The following is a 22,802-nucleotide window of genomic DNA, read 5'->3' on the forward strand; positions in this document are numbered from 1 at the left end:
GAATGTATCATTTTGACATACACTCATTCATAGAGTGGATTTTTGTTAAAGTATGTTGCTTGCATTTAAATATTATTTTATTGTGTTTAAAAAGAGTTGTGTTAGTGGTGTGAGAGATTAGCATACAAGCCTTGCCAACAACACTAGCATTGACCATGACACATTTGATAGATCTAGTGATGTTGGTACAATTTTAACTCTTGCCATTGGGCATAACAAACGTCTCTCTCTCTCTCACACTATGTGTGTGTGTGTGTTCACCTTCTCCTCTTGGCCTAGGTGGTAAATTGGAGATTCATGTCATACATATTCCCATTAATTGACACATGGGATTGCATATAAATATGGAAAGGCCATCTTTTTAAATTGGAAATTTGACCGTCTATACTTAACCTTTACTATAACCAAAATTGAGTGACCCAAGCCAAGCGATGCCTCGGGTTGAAATTGTATTTCTGGAAATTAAAGACATTTTACCAGCTCGAGACCCCGAGGAGCGGGTGTCTAATCAAGCTACTCGTGCCTTTAAAAAAAGAGAGTGCTAAAAACTGTATTAATCGTCAGAAAAGCTGACGTGTCTTCGATAACAACGTGGATGAGGTGTACAGTGGCGCTGAAGTCTCTATTGCAGGCTCTGCACCACAAGCGATTTCGCGCAACGGGTCTGATTTGTCCAACTATTCAAATAGTAGAGAGAGGGAGCGAGAAGGGGCGGAGCGACAGTGGGCATGTGGGTGGCAGTTAGAGGAGAGAGGAGGAGGGAGCGGGCGACTTGCAGTTAAGAGAGAGAGAGAGAGTATGGGCAACAAGCATGGTCGCTCTTCCAGTCCTGAATTCATTTCAGCCACCAAAAGATTTTCTCAATCTGAGCTCCAGAATCTGAAGGCGTTATTTGTGTCTCTAGCTTCGCAATCTAGGAGCAATGGAGAATATGTCAGTGCATCTGTTTTTCAGGTCGGTTTCTGTTGAAGGTTTTGTCATAGCTTTTGATTGACGATCTGAACAGTTCTTTTTTAGGTTCAAGCAATTGGCCCCTGCATTCATATGCTTCTTTTTAAAAAGCCGTTGCTCCAATATGGGCTAGGCTTATGCACCTGTTTTATCCATAGTAGTAGACAGCATTGGTCATGATGATTTAACCGGCATTTGTAAGTAAACCTTTATGGTTCCTGCTCATTTTAATCCCCCGTTGCCAGACTGTGCTTCATCTGCTTGAACACGATCTCAATGTTAGAAACAGAAGTTATGAAACTTCAACCTCACATCAGCGGGATGGATCTAGAAACCTCTTCATGATGAAAACCAAATTAGATGCATACAAACTAAGCAAAGTACAGCTGGGAATGTATGGAAGTAGACTCAGATATATCCATCCACAATTGTGATCAAAACAATGCTCAGGTTGTTGGAAATTGTGGGGCCTTTGTGTGTGGTCCTCACCCCCTAGTGGTACCTTGGTAATATGAATATATTAGAGGGGTATTGGAGCCCCTTGATGTGCAGTTGACACGTGGAAGATGAAGAAAAAGAAATCCCATAAGCTATATGGGGACACAAGTATCCTTGAATATAAAAACATAATGAGCCCCTCTCCCACTATCGCGCCGGCCTTTTGTTGGATGTGGGAGAGGCTCTGTATGGCTATGGGGCGGCGGGGTGTGGGACCCTTGTACCCGGTGCATCCCGATGGTGACACGAGGCATCCGGCCACGTTGTCCAAGATGGTATCAGAGCAGGTTACGAGCGATATCTCTGATTTGATAACTGCTTGTCTGTGGTGGCACACACTGTGTGTACTGTGTGCTCTATGGCCTGGTGGACTGTCCAACTGTGCGTGTGCGGGAAGTGGCGCTCCCGTGTGCGCTATGATTGCGGATGGTGTGTCTCCTCTGTTGGACAGTTGCTGCAGCAGAATTTCATAGATGGCGGCTGAATGGTTCGTGAACTGGGCGGCGTTTGATTAGGGCAGCTGTGCCGTGTGGGTGGTTGCCATGTGTGTCTGACCGTGCCCTGTGTGGGTGGTCAGCAATATTTGGCCGGCTAGTTCTCTCTCGTGGTGTTAGGCCCATGGGGGGGTGTTGGAAATTGTGGGGCCTTTGTGTGTGGTCCTAACCCCCCTAGTGGTACCTTGGTAATATGAATGTACTGGAGGGGTATTGGAGCCCCTTGATGTGTGGTTGACACGTGGAAGATGAAGGAAAAAAAATCCCATAAGCTATATGGGGACACAAGTATCCTTGAATATAAAAACATAATGAGCCCCTCTCCCACTATCCCGCCGGCCTTTTGTTGGATGTGGGAGAGGCTCTGCATGGCTATGGGGCAGGGTTTGGGACCCCTGTACCCGGTGGTGCATCCCGATGGTGACACGTGGCATGCGGCCACGTTTTCCAAGGCAGGTGAGCAACAAGCCTCCAGCCAAGGCTGGGCTAACTTTTGCCAAAATAGGGGGCAGATCTGAGCTCCTCTTCTCTTCCTGTGCTGCCAATCTCAATTTTGTCTTGTTGAATTGAATCTATGCAATATAATTTAGCTTGAATTGCTTGCAGAAGATTCTTTGCACATTGATGCGTATTCATCTTTTTGTTTTATTATGTTTAAGTCTATCACCGTTATCTTGAATTTGTATCGTATTTGTAAATCTACATTTATCTGATAAAGCTATTTTCTTTCCTGCATGTGCAGGCTTACTACAGAATTCATGGATCTCTTGGGTCTAGGCTGTTTGATGTAGTCTCCTCGATGAGAAGAGATCAGCGTATTCTTTATGAAGATCTAGTTATTTCGAAGGTTGGCAATACTTTTATCAAGAGATTGAGTGTGTTTAGAATAGTGCTTGTGTTTCATTACTTTTAAGGCCTTGTGCAAGGGCAGAATTTTGTTGGGTCTTGCTTGTCGCCTCTATTTTCACTCTTGCATTATTTTCAGGCAGTTTACGAGAAGGGGTCGCCAAGTGAAGTCGAAAATTTCATATACCAGCTCATGGATTTACTAGGGGATGGTCTTGTGCAGAGGTCTCTCTCTCTCTCTCTTTCTCTCTCCTCTCATTTATGATATGCAAGGGATATAAAGTAGGCAAATGAATACACAAATACAAGCGTATGTGTGTGAAGCTCCCTCATGCTCCTACGACCTAGATTCAAGATTTCCATTCACCTCCAAGCTTGATATCTAGACCATAAGGGAAGCTAGTCCACTTGATAGTCAAAGCATGCATTCTATGCCTCATGTCCCTTCCACTAAGCCATAACTCCTGGCCATCAGGTGTACATGTGTAATAGACGAGATATCGACCTTGCTCTCACTCTAGTCTATTATCTCTCTACTGTGTGGAATGCATGAACTGTAAAGAAGCATGTGCTTTGCTGTCAGCGAGTGTGAGAATGAGGCGGGATTGGGTTGCAATAGCTCCCTCCTTCGCAGAGAGTATTTGTTGTCTACCACTAAGCCAGAAGGCTGAGTACAACTGTCACTCGTAGGCGAGAACAACTGTTGGAGGTCACCCTTCCTGTGAGGATGGAGAATGGAAATGAGGCAGACTGGTCCTCCCCTCCAGGGGCCTGGTGCTGAACTGCGTCTGGAGCTGGTGTCTAGGTTGCTCTAACTGGTCCTGGAATGAGGGGGAGGGGGAGCCGTTGTATAGGTTTGGGTCCCTCCTGCAGCCTCCTACTGGTGGACTTGACTGTTCTGCTGGCATGAGATTCATAAACTAGTTATTGCCACTTCCTGTTGGCTAATTACTATCACTGGGGATGGTGCTGTAGCCACCTACCCCATCTTACTACATGGCAGGCCGGGTGCTTCTGCACCTGGACTGTCTTCTACACATTTCGTGGCAGGTCTGGCCTGCCTGCCGACCTATACCAGCCTCTACCACTGTCTGGGAACCTGCGTGTACCTACATCTGTACCTACAAGTGACATCAGCAGCATGCAGATAGTGTCAGCAGCGTGTACAGGCTGTACAGCCTCATTGTGTCTGCTGCATCTGCTGTTTGGGGCTGCTGTCAGCAAGGCAATCATGCAATAGGCTTACAAATACCCATGACATCCCCTTCTGTTGAAGCTTAAACAAGGGAAACGTGTTGCCTCCTTTTAAGCTGAAGCGAGGTGAGGATATTTGGAGATGAAATCCTCGTCAGTCCATGTGAGTTGTGATGCTTGAATTTGACTTCATAGTGACGTTGACGGTTGCCCATGCACTTCTAAAGCCAATGGAAAAGGATCTGCTCAAGTTCCATGACCTCGGCCTCATCTACGATTATTGGCTGCCCCACATCGGGATGGACTGTAACAGGGTGCATGGTCCATGTCTTGGGTAGGGCATTTCTTCCCAATCTGTTTAAGGGGCTTCTTCGTGATGCGAAGTTATACCCAATGCCCTTACTTGTACCCTGCATTGCTTCTATGTTTGTTGGCTTGTGATTGGTACTGCTCCTGAGCTTTGGCTTGCAATTGGCATCACTCCTTGATAAGCTCCGTGATTTGCTCATAGGGCTTTGTATAGCTTCTTGGATGTTCGTGTGAGAAGGTTGCCTAATAGGGTGTCTTGATGACACTGGTGGAATGGGTGTCATTCGACTAAAGGAAGGAACTGCTCTTGGAATTGGCGACATAGTACTTCAGAACATTGAAGGCGATCTGATTGTATATATTCATGTGGCCATCTGAAAAACTGAGTTTGCCCCAAAGTTATCAAATAGGGCCCTCTATAACTGACTGGCGAACTTGCAGTCTTTGTTTGAAACAATGGACCTGGAAAGGCTGCACATTGGGTATCACTGTCTGAGGAATAAATGGGCAATGTCCTATGCATTGAAATGTTCAAACGCATCGTGTCCTGGAACCAATGGCCAGTGGAAGTTCTGTCATGAAATCCATGCTGATCTGCTCTAATGGCTGCTGTTCCTGTTGTCCCTGCTGTCACAGCTCATACTACTGACTCCAATGAGGAATCCACCAGCTTCTCCTTCCATGTTCATGAAGCATCTCTCAATATTTATTGAGGAATCTACTGTTTTTTGTTGTTATCACAAGAGAGCAAGCTTATGTGAGGTCAGCTCACTTGTTTTGGATGAACTCTGATGATGTACAAAGTTTACTCAAGCTAATATAAAATTACTTTTTCTGCCCCTAAAAAAAGAAAAAGGATTCTGTACGGGCTGGACAAACTTCCCATAAGGAACCTTGGTATACTTGGGACTGCGTAAACGTAGTTGTATACGTCACTGCCTCCAAAAGAACTTTCTTTCCAACTTTTCAAGGGTGTCGTGCACCCCTCTATGTCGGCCCAATGTTGAGTCATCTACCACATTCAACAATGTAGGTCGGAATGGGGAAAGAACACATAAGCGTCCTTTGTAAAAAAACCACCCGTCATGTATGGAGTAATCATTGGGGTGACAATGGAGCACCACTTTGTATCAATGATTCTGAAACTCAGGTGCATCGTGATAATGATTTTGCATCTCAAGCATGGCTTCTTGGACAAGGGAAATGGAAGTGACCATGCCCTTCTTGCTAAGAGCATCTGAAACCACATGGTCCGCTCCAAGGACATACTCCATCATGCCATCTCGAACTGTTGGAAGCTCTGATTCTAAATGAACTGGCTATTAGACCATTGGATTGCTCACAATGCCTGGTGATCCGTGCGAATTGTGAACACCAGTCCAAAGAGAAAGTGCTTCCAAGTCTTCAAGCCATGGATGACTGCCAACAGCTCCTTGTCGTAGGCTGAGTACCGGGTCTTGGCTGGAATCAGATTGCGTCTTTCAAATGTGATGGGGTCACCATGCTGATCCAATAATGCCCTGATTGCATAGTCACTGGCATCGGTCCTCACACCAAACTGCTGGTCCCACTGTGCTTATGCTAGGTGGTAGTTGCTTCCTTTAGTAAAGCAAAGGCTTTTAAGGCTTCTGATGACCCCTAGGTAAGTGTATGAGGATACGATCTCAACTGGTGACCCACTGAAAGTAAAAGTAACCTGCTTCTGTTGCATGTTTGCTCGAGAGGTGTTAAAGATCATGACCTTGGTCTTGCCAAGGTTGACCTCCAAATCATGGGATAAACGAAAAGCCTGCAGTGCATCCAGGTGTCGCTGGAGCCCCTCGGGTGTGGACGACAAGAGTGCCACGTCATCTGCATAAAGAAGAATCTTGATGATGATCCCGGCAAGTGAGCAACCGGTCCCTCAGGACGCCCCCATGAAAGTCTCAAGCTCATCGATGTAGAGGCCAAACAGGGTCGGTGATAAGGGACAACCTTGTTTGACCCCTATGGTACTCAGGATCTCATCTGTCCAACCTGTGCCTGTCCGAACTTGGCTTAAGACTCTCTCATACAGTGCCATGACTACCCAGATGATCTCCTGATCAAATCCTAGTGTTTGTAGGCGTGTGATGAGACGAGCTTGAGGTACTGTGTCAAAGGCTTTGCGAAAATCCACAAAGCAACAATATACCCTCTCCTTCCGTGATCCGGCCTCCTTAACGACACTCCTGAGTGTGAGTATGTGATACATAGTCCCATGGTCTCGCCTGAAACCGGCCTAACCCTCTGCTCTGAGCCCTCTCATCTCTGCGAATAGGCTGACCGATGCATCCAATACAGCTGCATAGATCTTGGACATCACATGTCCAATCATGATAGTCCTGTAGTTACTCGGGTCCATGGGATCCCTTGCCTTGTGGATGGGGGTGATGGTGTTGAGTGTCCAGGTGCGGGGGAAGCTAAGGCAAACAGCGTCATTGAATAGATTTGCTAGGATCAAGGCTAACGTGTCGATCCCATATGCGATAAACTCAGTGCATAGACCCTCGTGATCCTTCGCTCAGCCGTTGTGCAGTTTCAATGTTGCGTCCTTGACTCCCCCTCTGGTGAACAACGTGCAAGTGGTGGGGCGAGGTGTGTGTATGAGATCTGGAGTGGGCTGGTGTGGGACATCATAAAGATGGTGTGCATACGTGTGCCAGACTCTCGTGTTGGTGAGGGGTGATGGGGACCTACGCTCAAGGAATCTCCGTAAAAAATCCTTAGAGTTGCTGCTATACAAGATGTGCAGCAGCTCCTCCTCATTTCGACGAAGAAATGCTTGCTTCTTTCGACGTACGAGACGTCGGTACTTGCGTACTGTGTCTGGTGTGTTCGGGAGGTGACATCTGGTTTCAAATCAGAGCTGTCGGTGATAAGCCTTGCACTGCGCATCGTACCAATTGTTGCAGGGTACAGAACCAAGAGGTGGTGGTCTAGTGGACCGTGTGGTGTGGGGAAAGATTTGGAGGGCAGCCTCGTGGAGTGTGCGACTAATCAGGGCAGCACGGTCCTCTATGAGTGGTATGTGATCGATGTAGGTTAGGAGTCTATTTAGGCGTCCAGAGTAGGCCGGTGAGAGGCTGTGATCAAAGTGTATGTTGTGGTAGGTGTCGTGTTTCCTATGTGGTGTGTGTGGTGTGGCTAAGCGTGGGGTGGCGATAGTGAAGAATAGGTATGTGTGATCAGCTCTTGGAGGGAGTGGTGCTATGGTGAAGTCGGTGATACATGAAGTGAAGGTAGGGGATCCCATGATGTAATCTACTATACTAGTGCCCCCCCCGTGTGGGAAGCAAGTAAAACCACCTGAGGAGGGCCATAGGTCGAGCCCGTTGTAGATGATGAGATCATGCATCCTGCCCAGATCAAGGAGCGCGTGCCCATATGGTGTAACAGGCCCGTGTCGGTCCGATGAGGTCCTGGTCATACCTGCTCCGTCTAGGTCCATGTCTGGTAGCATGATAGAGTCGTCTCGGAAGTCCAAGAGTGGTGCCTGGCGCGTGCTCGTCCTGGCGTTGAAGTCCCCAACGAGGAGAACTTCCCCGTGGGCTGAAAGGTTTGGGATATCCTGATGTAAGGGTGCATATGGACAGATTTGGAGATGGGGAGTGAATAGCAGAAGGAAGGGAGGAGAAGAGAGGAGAGGGGGAAAGAGAGAGGAAGAGAGAGAAGGATGAGGGGATAGAGAGATCGAGAGGGAGGAGAGAGAGTGTGAGCGTAGGCAGTAGGAAGCAGGAAGGAGGAGGGAGGGTAGATAGGATTAGATGTCACATCAAAAAGGTACCATACAAATCATTAGGGGCTGACTTATATAGTCCCCCCCTTCTTTCTCCTATCTTGCCACCAATTTCCCTTCTTTTTCCCACCTATTTCCCACCTAATTCCCTGCTGTTTCCCACCTTCATTACAGCCTTCACTTCCTACAAAATGTTATTTCAAAAGGTCTAACACAGTTGAATTTGCTGCCTCACTTTGACCTGGAAAGAAGAAGAAAAAATCAGGCTCGTCCCCATATTGTCAATTAAATTTCTCCAAAATAGACTGGTCATTCTGGAATCTTGGTCATTGACAATGGACTTTGGCATACTATGGTGCTTGAAGATCTGAGCCAAGAAAGCTTTGACCATATGGTCTGCCTTAATAGTCTTCTGTATTGGAATTAAATGGGCTTTTTTGTTGAATCTGTCTATTATAGTCCATATCCCATGATTCCTTGTCTTTGATCATGGCAAATCAAAGATAAATTCCATTGCTATACCTTCCCATGGTGCCTGAGGCATAGGAAGAGGCATCAGAAGGCTAAGTCCCTTCCGTCTGTCATACTTAACTTTCTCACAAATAAGGCATTCTGTAACAATCTTTTGTATATCCTTGCGCATGGCTGGCTAGTAAAACTCTCTCCAAGGGTTGAGCAGTAGCTGCAATACCTCTATGTCCAGCATACGGGGGTGCATGGCATTACTCCAAAATTTTATGTCTCATGTTTTCGCTAATGCATAGGTAGTCATCCTTCATTAGATACCCATATTTCATGGGATATTGGCTAGTAGACTGCTCTCTCATCTTTTCAAGATCCATGTGGTAAGCAATGGTGACATTATTGACATGGGGTCTTCGAGATAGAGCCTCTACCACCCTATTTTGAGCTCTTGCTATATGGACAATCTGAAAGTGAAACATGGACAACAGATTTGCCGATTTCATGTGCTTTTCTGAGAGCTTAGTCTATGTTAAGAAATATCTCAAACTTTCATGCTCCGTTTTAACAGTAAAATCAGCACCCAAAAGATAATGCTTCCATGTGTTTGCAGCTAGTAACTCTTTCTCATAAATTCCCATATGCCTTTCAGCATCTCGTAGTCTTCGGCTTCCATAAGCCCCTACTTGACGAGATGAGGTGGTGGCCAATGACTCGTATTATTACGTGCCAGAGAACCATTAACAAACTTAACTCAACCTCAGCATCGACTACGACCACCCAGCTCCCAAGAGAGGAGGGATCATCCGCATGGCCGCAACTCAAGAAAGAGTAGGCCTGAAGGATAGAATAAAGGTGGATGGACAGTCGTCCTTTGAGGCCCAGACTCGAAGTGGTCTTTGGTGCACAGAATGCAAGGGTTCTATCCTGATGAAGAGCAGCACCAACACACTCTCCACAAGCATCACAATCCACATCAAAGGGCTTGTACAGGTTAGGGACAACAAGAATTAATCTTGTAGTCAGCTTCCTTTGAGAGCATGAAATACTGTCTTTTGTGGTCCATTGTTCTTTGTTAGATTATGAAGTGAAGCAGCAATGTCAACAAAGTCCTTGATAAATCTCCTATAATAAGAACAGAGGCCCAAGAAGCTGTGTACTTCATGTATAGTTTTCAGTTCAGGCCATTCTTGAATGGCTTGTTTCTTAGCAGGATCCATCTGTATCCCATTCTTGAAAAAGATATGCCCCAAATAATAAATCTCTTCCAGGAAAATTTCACTCGTTTTGATATTATTACGCAGCTCTTGAAAGGCAAGAAGCAAGATGTTTCCTGTGCTCTTCTTCAAACTTTGAAAAGATTATATTATCATCGAAGAAAACACTTGTGAAGTGCCTAAAAGGTGGAAGAAAAGATCCATCGTTCTGTTGAAAGTGGCAGGAGCATGTCAAACCAAATGACATCACCAAATACTCATATAAACCAAAGAGTGCAGAATGCGATCTTTTGCACATCTTGTGGTTGTATGCGGACTTGATGATTGCTACTTTTTAGATCTATCTTGCTAAATATTGAAGCTCCACTTAACTCATCTAACACATCATCTATGCATGGAACAGGGAATCTATTCTTGATAGTCATTTTATTAATTGCGTGGTAATCAATGTAGATGCAGAAGGAACCATTCTTCTTCTGAACTAGATGTATAGGGGCATAGAGAGGAGAGGAGCTGGGCTGAATTAACCCTTTGGACGGCAAATACTGCACCTGGGCCATGCTCTCCTCTCTTTGTGTAGCACTAACCCTACAGGGTGGTTTATTAAGTGGCTCACTGCCTGGCATAAGTTCCTCTGATGATCTTCTAGTCTCTCAAGAGGTAGGCATTTGAGAAACAATCTTTAAAGCTCACAAGAAACTGGATTTTTTCTTTATCAGAAACATTTATCTCAGCATGCATTTCTAGGTCTTTTTCTTTAACAAAAACTCTGTATGCGAAACGACGGACTTTATTATTTTTCTAGCAGAAGTATCAGATCCAATGGGAATAGTTTTCCCTCTGTTCTTTGCAACAATCCGATGGGCTTTTCCTTTTTATACAAGATCCAACACCCTCTTTGGGAGGGATAACTTCACTCTCCTATGACGAAACAAGGCATACCAAGTACAACATCATGATCTTGAGAGGCGAAATGAAAAAGTCTTCCTGGTCTGCATAGTTCTGTACATGCAAACAGAGCTTTGCAATCAAGGGAGTAATAAGCACCGGGTTCCCATGAAACATTTTATCGTTATCAAGAGCCCTGCCCAACACTTTAGTTCTGATACCTAGTCTTAGAGCTAGATCTTCTTATATAAAATTATCTGTAGCCGCTGGGTCAAATGGTATCAGTGCTTGCTTGTCTCTAGCTTTTCCACATGCAAGGAATACTTCCCTTTCTTCGAGATTACTGACTTGTCCCAATATATTTGGGATTTTGACTCGTCCCAATATATTTGGGATTCTTCTTGCCACTGGCCTGGGCAGTACTTGGGGCTTCTTTCGCTCCTTCGAGGTTGTAGGTCTCTCAGGGCGTTGGGTAGCCACATGCCATTCATTACCACACCTGAAACATTTTCCCTCTTTATGAGAATGGCAATCTGTTCGGGGCGAAAGTGGATCTTCCCTCATTAGCTGTTGGCATCTGATTTCCCCTCGGCTTCTAAGGCCGAACTTCCCTTTTCTCAACCTCGGGAAACCCTCTTTTCTCAAACTTGGGTGGGGCTGGCTTTTTTTCCTCTGTTATGCCTACTTGAAGTGATGGCACAGTAGCAGGGTCCTGCATGTGCATAAGACTAGCCATCGAGGCCGAATGCATAATATCTTGTATGCCTTTGATATGTTGGGTATTACACAGCCTGTATCTTGGGACTCAGACCAGCCCTGTACTTCCTGAGCTGGGTCTTTTTAGATACCTTCTTGAAAGGTGCAAAGTGCAAATAAGCATCCCAATTTTTTTGATTACGGGTCTCTACTGTATCTCTTGCATCTATATGCAAACTCTCCCAGCTGAGGAGGACATAGTCTTTGAATTGCTTCGGCATAAACTGCCTGTAAAAGGCTTTCTTGAAGCCCTTCCAATCTTTTGGAGTTGAGCCATCTGTGGTCTGTGCACTCCACCATGCAATAGTTTTTCTTGTGAGATGCAGACTGACCATACGCAATCTGTTAGCCAAAGGCAGTATCAAATTACCTTATGAATTGCATAGGCCTTTTCTTTCGACCATATTGGCCATTATACTTGACAAATTTCAGAGACTTACCACCTTCTTTAAATTCCCAGGGCTCTACTGCCTTGGTTGCTGCATGTTTTCCTTTGGATGACCTCTTCCGTGTGGACTTAGGTATAGGTGACTTGAAGAAGAGGAATTGGAAGAGGAAGTACTAGAAGTTTCTTTCCCTTTCTCATATGTTTTCGGGAAGATTTAAATGAAGAAGACAATGTTCTGGGGCTGGAAGATGAATGTGAAGGGGAAAAACTTAGAGTCTTCTTATGTCGCTTCCTAGATTTATCTTTGTGGAGAGATCGGCCACGTTTCTGAGTGGATTCTTTTGCAGAGGAAGGAGAGATAGAGTGGAATCTCTGCCTCCCATGGGGAACAACCATATGTGTACCCAATTCCTCCATGTGAGCAGCCCCCTCAAGCTTGTAGAGGAAAGGATCTTTGCGTGCCTTGGTGAGCTCTGCTGGTACAACTCAGTATGAATCTTCATTTCAATATTTCCTGCTTTCGACTGCATGTCTTGCTTGGCCTTGGTTAGCATTGCCCACTCCATGTGGAGAAACTTGATCGGGAGAGGGCGGCGTATCTATCTACTGTGTACCTCGAGTGTTATCTGTCTACCGTGTACCTCGAGTGTTGTGGTGTCAAAGAGTGAACAGTGTCACACGAGATTGGAGCACCCATGGACTGACAATCCCATGCACTATACACCGGTATCAAAGGTTGACTCATCTACACACTTGAACAACCCAACTTCAATTTCTTGCACCACATATTGGAGTCCGTGCAAGGTACGAGTGTGGCGGATAGTTGCACTAAGAGATTTGATGTAGGTCATTGCTCCCATCAGGTAGATGCACCGATCGTTGTTGGTGTTGGCTCGCACGTGATCAAGCTCAACGTGTTGTTACACAGTGTAAGCTTAAACATGAACCACCGTGCAGGCTTGGCATTGCGCTTCCCACTGCTCCCAAACGTGGATTGTAGATCATCCCTTGCACCAGGATCTGGGTTGTGCCCCTCTATCTAGATCGTTGCCCCTTGAGAAAGGGGCGTGAGCCTGCTTAATCAAAACCTTTACAGATAATCTCATGAAATCAGAAGCTATGCAGCTAATGTCCACGTTTCACGAGCAGATTTCACGCTATGGCTAAAGCAAAGCATTCACAAAGAAAATTTCATGCTCACGACTCACGCCAGGGCACAGAATCACAAATTGGCTAGCCCCTCCCCAAGGTTTATCTATTTCCCATTGAAAGATTGCTGAGTACAAAGCTTGTAGCTTGTGGTTTCGTAACAATTCTTGAACGATACACGTCTTCCGGGCAGGCTAGGTTGCCGACAACGAAGGAACTAGAGGAGTTTCTGGATTATGAGTGCATCTGCTTGTGTGTTGTGGTTTTGAGGCCAAATTCCTTGGAAAAGGCTTCTTCGTGTTGCAATGTGTTTCATAAATAGTTCGTAATGAACTGGTGGGGAGATCCTCTTGGTTCAGTGGCACGGCTGTGCTCGTTATGCCCTAGACCCCGACGTTTAGTGTGGATACATTTCTCTTCATGAGTGTTCTGTGCGGGTGGAGTTCCCTAATCTACCGCAATGGCTGGGTGAGCCTCTCGTAGGGTTCTACTCATTCCTCCGGTCGCCAGAACATTCTTTGGACCAACTTGAGCGGCTTCTTGGCCCATGATGAGGCCTCTTGTGGGCACTTGTCCCTGTGTTGCTGGCCCTCCAAGCAAGCCCTGCAAACATGATCGTTGCCCAATTGACCTAGGTGGTACATGTACTAACTGTACCGATAGTCCTAACTGACTATAACTCGGCCTACAATACACATACCAAGGAATAAGTGGCACCTATGGATAGCCCATAGAATGGCCTACAAACACCCTCCATGGTATGGGCTGAAGTATCATGGACATGGCTCAAGATACCTGAATATCTAATGTCATGGTTGCATATGTTTGTCCCGTAGGGATATAGCAACCTATGACTGTACAGAGTACAATAGAACAAGTTACAAAAGGTACCAAGTTTAAAGCTTGTCGAAAAGCCTCAAACTTAGGTCGAGGTAGAGCCTTCGAGGTAAAAAGATCTGCCAAGTTGTCTTCAGTGGGAACATAAGACAACTGAATATCACCTGTTGATAATCGCTCTCTGACATAGTGATAGTGAACCTCAATATGCTTTGTGCGAGCATGGAAAACAAGATTCCGTGCAACAGCTACAGCACTCTAACTATCAGTGAAGATGACGGTAGGAGAAGTCGGACATGCATAAAGATCTACAAGTAGCTTCCGAAGCCAAACACATTCCACTATAGTTGTAAAAGCTGCTCTGTACGCAGCTTCACAGCTAGAGGTAGCAGCTGTACTCTGCTTCTTGCTGAACCAAGAAACACAGGAAGTACCAAGCATAAAATAGTTGCCACTATGTGATACATGAGTGTCCGAACAACCAGCCCAATCACTATCAGTGAATCCATGCATGACAAGTGAAGTATCAGCCCCATAAAGAAGGCCTAAATGCTTAGTGCCTTTGAGATATCTGAAAACACGCTTCACGGCATGCCAATGGTGCATAGATGGGCTGTGCATATATCTATTCAACTGTGAGATAGCATACTGTAGATCAGGTTTCGTATAGCATATGTAATTCAAACAACCAACTGCCTGCTGATAGAGAGTGACATCACATGTACCGCTGCCATCCTCAGAAGAGAAGTGAAAACCAGGCTTATGTCCAGCAAAAGCATAGTGGTAGATTCATCAAACACAACATCCTGACTGACAAAAGACTTGCCCGTGCGGGGCTGATAGAGCTTATAGCCCTTGCTTCCATTTGTGTGGCTTCCGTTGCTCACTCTACCCAACAGTGGTATCGGAGCCATACCCAGGAGCCATACCCAATAAAAATGCACTTGACAGCTTTATAATCCAACTTGGTGCGTGTCTGTGAAGGCACATGAGCATAGGCCAAGCATCCAAAAGTTGGATGATAAAGTTGTCAAGTGCATTTTTATTGGGTATAGCTCTGATACCACTGTTGGGTAGAGTGAGCAACGGAAGCCACACAGATGGAAGCAAGGGCTATAAGCTCTATCAGCCCTGCACGGGCAAGTGTTTTGTCAGTCGGGATGTTGTGTTTGATGAATCTACCACTATGCCTTTGCTGGACTGTCAAAAACACTTGCCCGTGCGGGGCTGATAGAGCTTACAGCCAGATTTCAGCTCTTTCTTCCATCTATGTGGCTTCCGTTGCTCACTCTACCCAACATGGCGGGCATATATCTTCCCACCTATCCTATGGATTCGGATGCACATCTAAAGCTTTTCTCGCACAAGCTGAACAGAATCATATTGCTTCCAAGGCTCATCATCATTCCCAAAGCAAGCTTGGGTGGGGTTTGTGGGGGGGGGGTCTTTGGGGGGGAATGTGTGGCAGGCCTATATCTTCCCACCTATCCTATGGATTCTAAAGCTGTGTAGCTGTCCTTCACTTTTTGGGCATGCTTTCTTTTGCTCATTTCCTTCTGTTTTGAGATGCTTTTGTTGTCCAGTTTCTAATTTTGTTTGTTGAAACACCAATGCGCGTATCTTCCCACCTATCCTCTGGATTTGAATGTATATCTAAAACTGTGTAGCGTTCTTTTATTTTTGGCATACATTCTTTTGCTAAATGCAATGATCAGTGTTTCTTTTGCTTTCTTTTACATATAGCAGATGCTTTTGTTGTTCTGTCTATAATTTTATTTGTTGAAAATACCAGTGAAGCAGCTTGTTTCCTTACTGAACAAGGTGTATTCTTGTTGCTTGATATCAGGAGTGAAGTGGAGGCTATTGTGCTTTCAACACTTGAGACAGTGCTGGGTCCAGAAGAGTCTATCCCTGGCGCTAGTTTGCCTGAGAGTAGTATACAGGGATTTTTAAAAGCTGCAGACTTTTCTATAAAAACTGATGGTGAAAGATGCATGTCTCTAGAAGATTTCCGCAAATGGTGCCTTCTTGTACCATCCTTAAAGAAGTTTTTATGTGGCTTGATGGCAGAACCAGCTGCTGGTGGGTATCATTCTTCAGATCGTTTACCCATGCTTGGAATGGTATTCTGAATGTTCATAATTCCTTCTTATCTCTTGAGAAGAGGTAAACAGTGTTTACAAACAAATGCTCTAGCAGCTTCATTACTTTGTATGTTCATCTCTAGAAATTGTTTTAAATACTAGTTTGGTAACATGACATTAATATGTCTTCAAACATAAAAATGTCCTACTAAATGGCCATGTTTGAGGAATTTTCACAAGCTGCATACAACGAATTTTCATATGCTATCTTCACCATGTTCCTTTCTTATGGTCTAAATTTCATTCAAAAATTAGTCCTCCGATTAAATTTTGTAACTTTTTGTACATGTTAATAAACTAGTGCTCGAAACTAGGGATCACTTTCGACAACACCTCATCAGAGCAGTTCCCTCCTCCAAAGAGGAAATTGCCCGACAGCCACTCTATCATAACCCCCTGGTTCGGTATCAGGAATCTTCCCCTGGTACAGAACTCAGGACTCCCTTGGCCAGATGGCATGCTCAGGGGGTTGTGACAGTCAGAGATTGGTTCAGAGGAGGTGTGGAGATGTCAGAGGAGGAGATCAGAGATAGACACGGGCCACTTGGACAGATTGCTGCCACCAGATTACTGATCATGAGAGCTATTCCTCAGGAGTGGAGGGATATGCTTACAGAGTCAGCCTATGTTCATCCCATCTCTACTTGGTTAGGTTGTTTTAGTGAGGCTGGGCTATGCATTGGAGTTCGTTTAGGACCGGCATCGTTTACTTATTTTGAGACGGACTCCTCTGACAGATTGTATCCCACTCAACCCCTAGATCGACGGGAGCTCCTTTGGCAGAGAGTCAGGGTCATTGGTTGCCTGGGTAAGGAATGGGCCACAGATCCTTCCAGGTTTACCATTCCAGAGGATCCTAGATGGAGACTTTGGATTTTTCAGGGTCTACCTCTTGCGGAGCTCGACCGGGACCCAGGTGAGTGGGCGTGGCCTGCTCTGGTGGCAGGCGTTCATCCTCTTTCTTTTTTCCAGTACTCGACGAGGGCAGGTTACAGGCTTCAGCAGAGAGACTCTCATCACCTACCATCTGCCTCACAGCATTGGCACGCACAGGGACTTACTGCAGAGCTCTTGTTGAGCTACTGGACTCACTTTTGGGGCATCAGTAGAGCTAGGAAAGTCTCCTACTTTCTTTGGCTCACTATACATAGGGGTATACTTGTGGGTACTTGGCTTCAGCAGATGGGTAGACCCTCCTTGTGTATGCGTTGTCAGATTGCAGAGGAATCTAGTAAGCATTGTTTATGAAACTGCCCCAGCTCTAGAGTGGTATGGACAGGTATCTTTAGGTTGTTCTCATATGTTACATCCGAGTCCTTTTTGATGACATGGGGCGCTGCCCTTTGGGGGAGAGGATCTGGAGCCTTTGCTCTCTTTGAGTTAGAGCCAGGAGACCACGGTTTCTTCATGCAGCGTCGCCAGAGACGGGGTCCCACAAATGTCAACATCATGGAGCCGCAGGATTTACTTTTTGGTACCTGTACCAGCTCAGGATTCCATGCCTACTTCACCTGCAGGGTCAGCCTGGGAGGTGATTTCCAGCATTACCCTATGGCGGATATGGTGTTCGCGATGTTCTTTTGTCCTTGGGGGCCATTTATGCACGGAGGCTGACACTCTCGCTTCCATTTGGGCAGAGATTATCTTCACTCTCAGGAGTCAGTGGGAGCGGTGTACATGCACCTCTTTGGCAGCTCGTGGGAGACTTTTATCCTTCATGAGGACATGGGACTGCTCATTATTTTTTCATTTGACCCCTTTTGGGATGTCGTGGCATTTTAGACCACCACCATGGCTTTTTTGCCACATTGTTGAGGCTAGGGATAGAGTACTTTCTCTCCCACCTATTGTATGATTCGTTTTGAATGGAATATATCACTTTTTCTTTTAAAACAGCACCCAAAAATAGCAGCCTCAGGTTTTGGTTAAAAGTGGTCTTACAAGCAAATTTCACCTTGTGAAGCCTTCGTCCATGTTGCGGTCTGCTGATATTGCTATAAGTTCTTTCCATCTTAAGGGTGTGTTGCCTTATCAGCTAGATGGTCTAAGCATTTTTTTGCTTGGATGCTCATTTGGGAGAAACTAAAATGAAATTATATAGTCTTCACAAGCAGTTGTGTACAAAGGTCTTCGTACTGAGTTTTTGTCGGCACTCTTGGAGGTGAAGGGAAACTAGCACTAAAGGAGAAGGCTAATCAAAAAGTAGTCCACATTCTCTTCATTCAAGCTAAATGGACGCTCAAGTATGTGTGAGTGTGTATGAGAGCATATCTTTATACTATGGTCTACACTCAATGTTGGGCATTGATGATGTTAGTGGGGATGGCATAGTAGCTAATCTCTGCTATGTGTGATGGAGTTTATGGTTTCAACCTCATGAGTGACTATCATGAGATTGAAACTGCACTATGTGTGTTTTAGAGGATGAGTTTGGGCGCGTTCCTGGATTCATCTAGATATATAAAAGTGGCACAATTTTTTGGATCTATAAATCAGAATCATTGGTATATGGTCAAAACTAGCTTTTTTGAATAAAAAAGTCCAAAATTTAGGAATGTATGTAGGTTTTGAATTCTATTTCTAGTTTTCTATCAAAATGAGTGTCCTTATTTGGAGATTTCTATATATGGATGCAAAGGTCTTTGCATCTCAAAGATAATGTTCATTTTTTCAAATCTTGAAATCAATTGAATGTGGGAGTCGTAATACCTTTTTCTAGGTCTATCCAAATGATGAATTATGGGTAGTGTGCCCATAGAGTAGTCTAGTGTAAACCTAAGATAAGGTATTCCTCGAAGTTTTGAGTCATGCATGATTATACATGATAATATGGGATATATAAGATTTTTTCCGGCACTATTATATTAATATAAGAGCACTAGATGAGAAAGTTTCGGTAGCATAAGCAACCTATTATAGTAGACGACGATCTTTTGGCCCATCATTGAATGGTCGAAAAATGATTACTCACGTATTGATGTTATATTATATCATGTGAAACAAAAGTTTAAGGTTTAGACTTTAATTACGCGTGTGAAATGTTTTAGGTATACAACTTTGAGTAGACTATATCCAACGATCACATACGCATATTTGTTCAATTTAAAGAACATTAGATCTTAAGCTCCACCCAATCTTATTTTCTGTACTAATACAAGGTTCGGAAAAATTGCTACCAATAGAAGTATATTTCTTAATAGAGATATATGATTGAATTTTGTTCAACCAACCATTTCTACGAGTCCATGTAGCAACCATGTAATTGTTGTGAAGAAAATGGAGACTTTGTCACAGCATTTAGTCTATAGGAGTATTTTTCCCATGTCCTTGAACAAGTCGACAATATACATCTTAGAGGATACTTACATTGAATAGAGCTTAAAAGCACACCAAAAAAAAGGATTTTTGGGCCCCTAAAAAAGACGCTTTTATGTCCCGTTGAGCTACCACCAAACTAGGGAAAAGTCTCCTACAGGTCACTGTTCATTTCATCCTTCTCTTTGGAGCTTCTATCAAGCATTGTGACCTATGGTTACGTGTCACACACTTGCACATAGATCATAAACTGCAAAGATAAAGAACCCACCACAATGCACAGTGAGAACAGCCTTCCTAAACTGCTGCTTTATTACATGTGCTGGAAGTACAATGCTGCTGTACATACACCTGTAGAGTACCGCCAGATGGCCAAGGGAATTCCAGGGCTGCAGGCTGCTCTGGTGCTACAGGCTGAACTGCTGAGTATTGATGCTATCTCAAAGGTGGGGAGGACTAATGAGCAAATAGGCTCCCTTCCCAGCCCTTTTATAGAACCAAAGAGGCTCCAGCAGGCTGGCTGACCAGCCAGCCAATTTGCTGCTGTTGTGGCAGCCTGTGGAGCTGCCATGTGGTGATTGGGAGCTCCACCCTGTTAGGGTCCAAATGGGCCATGTAAAAATCTCCTGGCTCCCGGATCCAGAGCTCCATTAGTGCTCCAGATGCATCCTATCAAAGCTCTAGTCTACTGGCCTCTTTAGTCCCCAACCATGAACAAGGGTTCACAATGCTGGGCCATATAATACAGTCATGAAATGCATAGCTAACTACAAATATATAGACATGAGATAGGCTTGCACCCAATCACCTTCTTCATGATGCACATTTTGATGATGCTTGTTCACCTGGGATTCGTGTCTTGGCATCAGACTCCAGAATCTCAGCATAAGATTCCACAACCCAATCTGATTCATAATCTTTCTCAGTGGCCTGTGTGAGAAGAGACTTGAACTGCCTGCCAAAGGCTGTTTCATGTAATGTTCGCCCAGTACTAGATGAAAGGAATCATTCAAGATGACCTGGACCAAGGGAAGATAAACCTCCCACTGATGCTACTGATCATTGACATAACACTTGAGAATATCAAATGCTTTTGACTGTGGATTCGTGAAAGGAGCAGTGCAGCTGTGTACCCCCAAAACTGACAAGTAAACTTTGAATCCTGTGATGCAAGGGATATGAAGCTTCTCTGTTTGTTGCTATAACTAAAAGTTGGTCAAATTTGATCGATAGGTTTGATGTCTTAGCATTACAAATTTAACTTCTGAATGGGGTCTTTGCAGAGCAGATATCATGGGTAGGCAAGTTCCTGAACTCAGATGTTCTGAAATCCTGAATCCAGTTCTTAGGAAGGAGTTTGCATGGCATATTGCTGGAGTTCTCCAACAGCAGGATGCACAAGAGTGGATTCTTTCATACCACAGCTCGCTTCATGGATTCAGTTTCAACACACTCCTTAATAAGCTATCGTAAGTTCTCTCCGAGAGCAATTCATAGATTTTACCTCGGAAGAAGGCTTAGGTTATATTACCACTGAAACTTTTGATTATCTCAGTTGCTTTGCCTTTTCTTCTCCGGGCTTGGTTTTAGAGATGGGGCTAGTGATCATGTCTAGCCATGTATATTGAATTACTTGAGTTAATAGTTCACATTGAAGCAGCATTAGAGACATGAAGCCAGTGATCATATATGTTGCTATGTATGTGGAAAATCTTGAAGATTAAGCAGATATAAACTGTTTTAAGCTGACCATTCAGTAACGTTGCTGCTATTCCTAGCAGGGGTGCTGTTTGATAGAAGATGGGCTAAACAGTTCTATTGAAATTTTTATTATTTACATAAAGTCTTCATATAAACCTGTGCTGTTTTGAGCCTGCTTATGGGCTTACGCAGTTTTTTTCTATGTTTCTTTTTTTGGTTGTTTGTTTCAGGTCGGCCATCCAATGTATAAACTCTAGTATTACTATTTAAATCTTGAGTGTATGTCATCATATTTACTTGTTTATATATTTATTGTAACTCATCTTTTTTGTTTGGGTTGACATTGGGCTTGACAAGTTTTAGCTGATTTTAGAACTGGCAGATCTGCAGGAGGGCCCAGTGTTGTTCTCATAAAAGATCAAGGAGGAAACATATTTGGTGGATATGCAAGCCATCCATGGGAGAGACATCATGAATTCTATGGAGATATGAAATCCTTCCTATTTACTCTTCAACCTCGAACTGCTATCTATCGACCTTCAGGTGCAAATGGCAACATGCAATGGGTAAGTTACATGCATGGTGTATTTCTTGATTTACTGCATCATGCCGCATTGTATGTTACCTGCTGTTGATCGACCATGAAGTCAATGGAAATTTGCAATGGTGAAGTGAGAAATTTTATCAATTTGATGGGCATTATCATATCTTTGCACAGATCACCTGAATTGATTATCCTTGCTTGTGGGTGTTCAGTGTGCTATCAATTTCACATCTGAGAGCATCCCCAATGGCATAGGTTTTGGAGGGCAGATAGGCCATTTCGGGATATTCATCCCTGCCAGTTTCGATCATGGATATACATTTCCTTCTGTGACATATAATAGCCCACTTCTGTCTACTACCACAGAGTTTGTGCCAGATGTCATAGAATGCTGGGGAGCCCTTATAAAAACAGACGATGACTCAAAGGCAATTCCTGCTTCTCAGGGTACAGTATTGCAGCGCTTTAAAGAAGACCGCCATATGCTCAATATGGTTGGTATTGCAAATGCAAGTGAATCTATGGGCTGAACATTTCCAAGGGAGAATTTACAGACCATGTGAACAAGGTGTTTTACTTGCAAATGTAAATACACCTCAGTCAAGCTTGAGATATGTATTGAAATTTTGTATGACCTGTGTTTCAAGTGGTACAAATGATTGTTCTCGAAGGGTTGGAAAGAATACCAATGTGTGCTGTAAACATGTGTGTACATTCCATAAAGTCAAGCATAACAATGCCAAGGGAAATTTTTTAACAGTGTTGCAACTTCAATTTCCAAGATAAGTGGAAGTTCTTAACTAGCCACATGAGTACATTTATCAGGCCTTGTTTTGTATTATGGTTCAGCCCTTGAAACATTATTAATAGGCTGTGGGCAATGTAATATAACACATTATTTTTTATTTGGTGCCTTTAAAGCACCCTAAATTTGTTACATGTCATTAATCCTTTGCAATTTGTCAAAAGTCTTGCAGAAGTTAAAAGTTTGGAGAGAGGGAGATGGGACGGGTGTAAGCTGCAAAGTAGGATGTATTATTAAAATACAGAGGAAAGGGGTTGTACAACTTGAGGACTACCGATCATCGGGGTGGTCAAAGAAATTAGAAGGCAGGGATCAGGGGTGTAAAATGCTAACTGGGATTACAAACTGTTGCTTGAATAAGCATCGTGAACTCGTTTTTGCTCAAACTAAATGAAGTAGAAGATGTGGCTTGTCTGGCTGGTTCGATCTTGCTCTGCTGCTATACAGTTTATGCTATATTAATGAATGCACATGTTTCCTTAAAAGTAGGCAGGGTCATGTTTGGCCCGTGGTATAAAGGTGACCGTGGGTGTCCACATGACAGTAA

At 44.2% G+C, this 22,802-nt stretch overlaps 1 protein-coding gene across 2 annotated transcripts; it reads left to right on the top strand.

The window, feature by feature from the left end:
- The first annotated feature begins 607 nt into the window (after positions 1 to 607).
- On the top strand, positions 608 to 22,338 carry LOC147891334 (TLD-domain containing nucleolar protein). 2 transcript variants are annotated; one of them, XM_087389448.1, is made up of 7 exons: positions 609 to 954; positions 2,686 to 2,790; positions 2,929 to 3,014; positions 15,593 to 15,828; positions 20,494 to 20,674; positions 21,289 to 21,472; positions 21,663 to 22,338. In XM_087389448.1, the coding sequence occupies exons 1-7, from the start codon at positions 799 to 801 to the stop codon at positions 21,978 to 21,980; spliced, it is 1,266 nt and encodes a 421-aa protein (XP_087245574.1). In that variant the 5' UTR covers positions 609 to 798; the 3' UTR covers positions 21,981 to 22,338. The 2 variants fall into 2 exon arrangements, with proteins under 2 accessions (XP_087245575.1, XP_087245574.1); XM_087389449.1 differs by lacking the exon at positions 20,494 to 20,674 and having other exon boundaries at positions 608 to 954; positions 21,297 to 21,472.
- The last annotated feature ends 464 nt before the right edge of the window (positions 22,339 to 22,802 follow it).

Source organism: Dipteris shenzhenensis, chromosome 18 (genome assembly GCF_047967505.1).
Source record: "Dipteris shenzhenensis isolate YYH24624 ecotype China chromosome 18, Dip_SZ_1.0, whole genome shotgun sequence".
Lineage (NCBI taxonomy): Eukaryota > Viridiplantae > Streptophyta > Polypodiopsida > Gleicheniales > Dipteridaceae > Dipteris > Dipteris shenzhenensis.

Excerpts from the sequence above, each read along its gene's own strand:
- LOC147891334 (XM_087389448.1), top strand. The coding sequence starts at position 799 with ATGGGCAACAAGCATGGTCGCTCTTCCAGTCCTGAATTCATTTCAGCC. Across the intron at positions 955-2,685 it reads TCAGTGCATCTGTTTTTCAG|GCTTACTACAGAATTCATGG; the intron begins GTCGGTTTCTGT and ends CTGCATGTGCAG. Across the intron at positions 2,791-2,928 it reads AAGATCTAGTTATTTCGAAG|GCAGTTTACGAGAAGGGGTC; the intron begins GTTGGCAATACT and ends CATTATTTTCAG.